This window comes from Monopterus albus, unplaced genomic scaffold (genome assembly GCF_001952655.1).
Source record: "Monopterus albus unplaced genomic scaffold, M_albus_1.0 scaffold122.1, whole genome shotgun sequence".
Lineage (NCBI taxonomy): Eukaryota > Metazoa > Chordata > Actinopteri > Synbranchiformes > Synbranchidae > Monopterus > Monopterus albus.
This window is the reverse complement of record NW_018128002.1, coordinates 742,646-749,745: the sequence shown is the minus strand read 5'-3', so window position 1 is coordinate 749,745 and position 7,100 is coordinate 742,646. Positions and strand designations below refer to the sequence as shown.

Sequence of the window (7,100 nt, the reverse complement as noted above, 5' to 3'; positions counted from 1 at the left end):
GTCAAGAGAAAACTATAGAATCCAACGTTTTTTTTAGTGAAGTTACACACCAACTCAACATTAATTTTAGTGACCACTGACTGGCGAAGTCGGGAATCATTAATGCCGACGTGAATAACAGCCTAACTGTATTTACACTTATCCTTAGTCAGCAGCTTCAAATAGAATTCAGTGTCGCCCACTCTAGCCCCTAGAAAGAACCAGCAAGGGAGTGAAGGTAAAGCCGAGTATAAATAGGGAGTGACAAAGGAGGCGCAGCTGAAGAGTGTCAGAAAATCAGGACAGGTGTGTTAATCAAGAGAGTCAGTGAGAAGGAGCAGACTAGAGCGAGAAAGAGAGGAAGGTGCAGCCGGGCAAACCTGACACTATGGAGTCTTCAGTTACCAGAGTTGTTTTCTCAGCGGGTGTGTCAGGCAGATGAAGCTCCACGGGCATTCGTTTGGAGCTACAAAACATGTATGCATGTACGTATATACACACACACACAGTCTGGATTCAACGGATCTATATGTTCAATGTATATTTACAGGTATTGCAGTGAGGAAAGGTATTGCACTGAGGGTTGTTGACCAGACATACTCTCGTGTTAGGTGTTAATCAGAGTGATGGCCTGGGGGAAGAAACTGTCCTTGTGCCTGGCTGTCTTGGCGCACAGTGGCCTGTAGCACCATCCAGAGGGGAGGAGTTCAAACAGATTATTGAAATAATGGACATGTCAAGTGTTTTCAATATATTGACTTATTTGTGGTGACCCACCACAAAATCATCATTGACCCCCACATTGATTTACAATACATTAGGTTTAATCTTATTTCAGTGTAGTGCCGTGCATACTGAATGTATTCACTCAGTCCTTGTGTGCCCCCACTCTATGTCTCTCTCTTGCACGCACAAACACATGGCGACGGACCATCTGTGAACAGCTTCTCTTCTCCATGTTCGTTTTTAACACAGTTCTGTCAGTCACAAAGATCCAACTCTTCTGATATGTTATTAGCAAGTTAGTAAGGCTGGCTAAGCTAATGTTGGAATATGACTGTTGCTGAGGTCAGGACACTATATGTCAGGATACTGGATGTATATGGACTTCTCTACAAGTGGATAAAAGTTCATGCTAGTTTAGTAGAATCTAATTCTGTGAAAAACATTGGTATCCATATAATCATCTCCAGATCTTCCTCCTTTAATGATCTCACTGGAGAATAAATATCAGGACTTAGCCGTCCGCAGGGGGAGACGCTCACAGATAGAGCTGTGTATACTCCACTCACTTAGGGAGGAATTTATGCCATTGTGGGGCTATGCTGGTTCAAAAGACAGGAAACCAGGTGTAAACTACTTAACCAAAATAGGAGGGGACAATTTTTGAGAAGCTACTCACTTGTCAAGACATTTTTCCTTAACTGCAACAAAAATATGGGCAAATATAGCTACTCCTCAGTTGATTTATGTAAGTGGCTGAAATGCCTTGTCTCACACACAGACATGCACTATATACAGTATACACATGCCATCCCACATCTTCAAAATCTGACATTTAATTTTCTTAAAAAGTTGTTGTGCTGCCTCGGTATTCGCCTTTGTCAAACTGTCAGAATCCCTTGCACATAACCTTTGAAACTGCCCAAGCTTGAGTAAGATGTGTGGTGTATGTGATAATGTAAGTGCACTGCACTGTGAATTCAACTTTTGTAAGTGACACTGCTGGCTGCAGGGGTGTTTTGAAAAGTTAGATATACAGTATATTATGACTCTGTCTGATGTAATAAATGTCATGTTGATAGCATTCTCATATGGACCCTAGGTGACTGCACCTAGAGATATTAATCAGACTGTTATCAAAATATAAATGATATACTGTATGTTTAATTATAGACAAATGTCTGTTATTCTCCAGTATACAGTATGTCATTGTATTTCCCAAAACTAACCCTCAACTACAGGTGAATGACTTTAAATGGGCATTGTCTGAGTGCTAAGGGAATCATAAAGGAAGATGGACGGAGATGAATAGGAAGAAGGCTTGATAGGGCTGAGAGGGCAAACAGGGAAAACAGAAACAAACTGCACTGGCTGAGAATAAAGGGTAGAGAGAAAAGATGCACTGTGAAGAAAGGAGACAAAAGATGAGTATGAGGGGAGGTGGCAGAAGACATGGTTTGGGGAAGCAGAGGCAAAGGTAAAAGGTAAACAGTTAGTGAGACAGAAGTGGCAGATGGGAATCCACAATTCAGGTCCACTGGGGCCAGCATTACAGTAGTCAAGTCCTGAAAAATCCTGTGTTGTGTGTCCCTGACTTGTTTAACTCCAGGCAACTTACACTTTCAGTCAGATCAACACAGCTTTAATTTTGCATGCAGAGCATTGTGTAATCATCAGGACAGTGGTGTCTGTCAGTTACTTCTCATTTTAAGTTCTGATTCATTTTTTCTGCCCTGGGTCACACAAGTATTTAAACACAGTATGGAGGCTTTAAACGGCTTAAGTATGATGATTGACTGAAGATGGCGATAGCGGCCATCTATTGGTGTTACTCGCGGTTTCTTGTGTTTGTTGTTGTATGGATGCTGATTCAGCATTCATACTATGGGGCCCGTTTCAAGAAGGAGGTTTTGTTGAAACTCTGAGTTTGTTAACCCCGAAATGAGGAAAACTCTGAGTTTTCGGTTCCAGAAACGGAGGTAACTTAAACCCGTGAAAGCGGGGTAAGTTAAACCCGTTTCAAAAAGAGAGGTAATCTAAACTCAGAGTCAGTTACTATGGCAACTTACTCTGTGAACCTAACCTGGTTGGGAGCAGGTTTTGTTCGGGAAACCCAGAGTTTCCTCCGGTCTCCGCCCCTTTTTAAAGTGAAAGGTGTTTAAATAGGCCTACCTCATTTAATCTTTCAGTACATTCATAGATTGCACATGTTTCCGTCACGCAGAGACCAAAATGGCATGTCCATTCTTTGTGTTGCGTTACGATTTGTTGCAAACGGTAGTTTTCTTTATAACATCGGGGATGCAGAGCACATTAGTAAGGCCACAGTATGTAGAATAGTTCGGAAAGTGTGCCTCACCCTCAAGCGCTTTCTGTTATTTTTTGTTGTGTTTCCTGGGCACAAACCCCTCAGAGCCATTAAAGAGGAGTTTCACAGGATTGCAGGTTAGTGGTATTGAATTCGTTTCAGTAAGGCTAATCTGACAAATGATGATCAGTTAATAACATCTTGCTGTGACCTCTGGAAATAAACTAATAATTAGAATCCCCTTCAGGATTTCCAAATGTGGTTGGATGCATTGATGGAACACATATTCCCATCAATGCACCTTCTGAAAATGAAGGGGACTATGTCAACAGGAGGTCCATCCACAGTATTAATGTGCAGGTACACTGACTACTCTTTCTAATGGTCAAAGACTACATCACAATACTGTACCTGACATGTATCATTTTCTGCACTGCCAAGATCATATGTGATGCTTCACATATTATCACGAACGTGGAGGCCAAGTGGCCCGGCTCTGTTCATGACTCACGAATATATCGTGTGTCAACCCTAAGTAACAGGCTGCAATGTGGTAAGTACATGTATGCCCTATACACTTATTTCAATGCATGCACTACACACTTACAGGAGCACTTCTATGCAGCACTAAAGTGATGTGAACTTTCTTATAGGAGAGATTGATGGCTTTCTGCTGGGAGATAGGGGTTACCCATGCCAGCCCACACTGATGACCCCTTACCCAGAACCTGCAGCAGGCCCCCAGCAGCGCTTTAATGTGGCACACTGCAGAACAAGAGCCCGGGTGGAAATGACCATAGGCCTGTTGAAAGCACGTTTTCAGTGCCTACGTCACCTCAGGGTAACACCTGAGAGGGCCTGTGACATTATTGTGGCATGTGTTGTTCTCCACAATATTGCCATTATTAGAGGGGAGCAACACCCTGCCCTACAAATACAAGACCCTGAGGAAGACTCCATCCACCCTGCAGATTACCAGGATGGAAGGACAGTCAGAGATAGGACCACCAACCACCACCATCACACCACCACCGATGAAAGAAAGAAACTGAATAAATGCAAATCATGAATTATCTTCATTTCCTACAAATACAAAAGCAATTCTTAGATTTCAAAATTCGTCCAATAATTCATACAATTCGGATTCTACTTCCCTTTTCTTAGAAAACTAAATCATCTTAATGCTTAATAAAGATACAAGAAACTCACATCTGACTGAAATACCAAAATTTCCATCTTTGCTTTTAACAGAACAATCAGAATTACACACTGATTTTACACAAAACTATCAATGCCTTAAAATCAAAACATGGATCATTATATGTTGAATACAATACTTGACTAAACATTGATTAGACATTGATCAAACATTAATTATCAATCAAATCTTTACTTTTAGGCTTGAAACCAGCATTTTCACTTTCTTAATAAACTGTCTCTTCTCTCGCTGCCTATCATACACACACACACACACAAACAACTGCACTTCCTCTTTTCAGGGACGTGTGTCTACTTCCCCTTTCTCCGTGATTCAGCATTTCCACTCTATGATTTAGATTCTGAATGTACTTTAGACTTCTAAATGTACCTTTTTCAACATAATCCTTTCACAATTTATTCTTACACATTCACTAACAATTATTTCAAACAAAACACACACAAATGATCTTATGATTATCTTAACTTTTCTACTTTATGGATTCTGCCATAGCATTTTAAAAGTTTTCCTCTCTCCCAGCTCCTCTTGCTGTTTCTTGTAAACATTCTTGCTGTTCTTGTGTGAATTCTAACTGAAAAGAGACAATTTGTTAAATAGCCTACTGCCGCCCTTGTAAGGTTTCTGATGCCAGATCCTCAGAGGCCAGTTCTGCTGTTATGGCCTGTGTTTCTTTTGCTTTTTGGTTCTCTTCGGGACCCGTTTTTACAGGCTTGCCGACATGATCAATGGTGTCAAAAGCAGTACTGAGATCTAAGACGACAAGTATGGAAACAAGTCCTTTGAGCTTAGGAAGAGATCATCGGTGACTTTCACCAATGCAGCTTCTGTACTATGATGGACTCTAAATCCTGACTGAGAATCCTCAAACAAATCATTCTTGTGCAAGTGGTCACATAACTGCTTAGCAACAGCTTTTTCAAGGATTTTAGAAATAAACAGGAGACTGGATATTGGTCTACAATTAGCCAGAACATCTGTGTCAAGAGTAGGCTTTTTGAGTATAAGTTTAATTACAGCAACCTTAAAAGCCTGTGGAATATAACCTGTTAATAGAGAGAGGTTAATCGCATCTAATATGGACATGTTGATTAGGGGCAAAAGATATTTGAGCATCCTGGTCAGGATGGGGTCTAAGACAGTGTTTCTCAACTGGTGTCACCCTGGGACCCACTTTCCAACCCACTTGTCAAGTCGTGACCCACCAGTACAAGATTACAAATAAATTCATTTAATTATAAAGCGCCTTTTTAAAACATAGCCAGTACAGCCTTTGTGCTAGATTTGTCTATGTCTGCATTGAGGAAATGTTACTCAAAAATAAAAATAAACACCACAACTGCTGCATAACACAACATAAATACAACAGTCGAATAATACAACAGGGTGCTGTATATGTATAAAACTGAATGCAAAAATGGGGGAGCCTTACCTCATCAAATTTCTTTCTCAGTGTCTGGTCACATGACAGCTCAACCAGATGATTCTCCTCGCTGCTTAGCAACACAACGCTTTCCATGTCGATTCCAAAGGGATCTCTTATCCAGTGACTATTGTCATGTTTCTCTGGAAAGTAGTCCTCAAAGTGAACGTGTAGACTGGTCAGATGAGCAGTGACAGTTATTTTCAGGGCATTTTTGGCCACTGTATTTAGCTCTCCTGCTGCGTGGCAAGTGTTTGGAAACATGCCAAGTCTGTCTTTAGTCACGTGATTTATCCACAACCTCAACGTCTTTTTGAAGGCAGTGACTTTGTCAGTCTGTTCAAAGATGTTGTGTCCTCTCCCCTAAGCATTGAGGTGCACAAACACATCGGCAAGATACGCCACACGCATGAGCCAGAGTTCATCACTGTGTTCGGGGAGTTATTGTGTGAGAGGAAGGGGGCAATTTTGTGTTTATGCTCATAAAAGTGTGACATTACCTTTCCCCTGAAAAGCCAGTGAAATTCTGAACGATACAACAACTAGAGGTGCTCTGATCCCAGGTCTTTGCACAGCTGTGTGAAACAGCGGCTGTTCTTGGTGCTTCGTTTAATGTAGTTCACTATTTTTATGACATCTTTCACTGGCACCATTACAGATGCTGAAAAGCATCCACACAATAAAAAACAGGAAAACATAGTGTGGATGCCTTTCAGCATCCACACAATGCTATCCTATTCTTTAATATTCTGCTTTCTTCCATCCATTTTTTGTCACCTAACTCCTCTAACATACTTTCACCTAGAAAAGCCATTCAGGTATCACAATGTTCAGCTTTTCAAGGACATGCTTGCTTGTATTTTTCTTTTTTGTAACATTTATACTTTTTAAAATATTCAGCTTTTTTTCAACAAATTTTGCCCCATTCAAATGAATAGGAAAGATGTTCACATCTTAATATCTTTAATTCAAAATGTTAAGTTCTTCAAGGACATTCATGCTTCTCTTCAGGATTTTTGTAAACCTTATACCTTTGAAATATTTAGCTTTATTTTGAAACTTTTGCACCATTAAAATGAATGAGAAAATTCTACTTCAACATACTTTCAGCTATTTCAGGTATCAAAATGTTCAGCTCTTCAAAGACATTCATGCTTCCATTCAGAACTAATGTTCAGCTTTTCAGGGACATTAAGGCTTGTAAAAAGAGAGGGCCTGGGAACGAGACCGAGCTGGCAAGGGAGTGGTAGGTGAGCCAAGTATAAGTAAGGGAGTGCAGCTGGTGACGATCAAGGGGTATGGAGCAGGTGTGCAAGGTGGTGTAATCATGGGCCAGAAATGAGAAAGTGAGGGAGGTGAGAGAGGCAGGCGCAGCCGGGCAAACCTGACAAGTTCTAGGTAACACTTTACTAGTCCAGACACTTTTTGTTTTCAGCACTTATAAATCCTCT

General features: G+C 40.8%; 1 protein-coding gene across 1 annotated transcript in view; it reads left to right on the top strand.

Moving 5' to 3' along the window:
* Positions 1-4,079, top strand: part of LOC109966989 (putative nuclease HARBI1) — a 7,899-nt gene extending 3,820 nt beyond the window's left edge. The window contains exons 3-6 of the mRNA XM_020612285.1: positions 2,952-3,147; positions 3,258-3,370; positions 3,452-3,563; positions 3,664-4,079. Coding sequence (XP_020467941.1) covers positions 2,952-3,147; positions 3,258-3,370; positions 3,452-3,563; positions 3,664-4,079 — 837 coding nt within the window. The remainder of the gene's footprint in view (positions 1-2,951; positions 3,148-3,257; positions 3,371-3,451; positions 3,564-3,663) is intronic.
* The last annotated feature ends 3,021 nt before the right edge of the window (positions 4,080-7,100 follow it).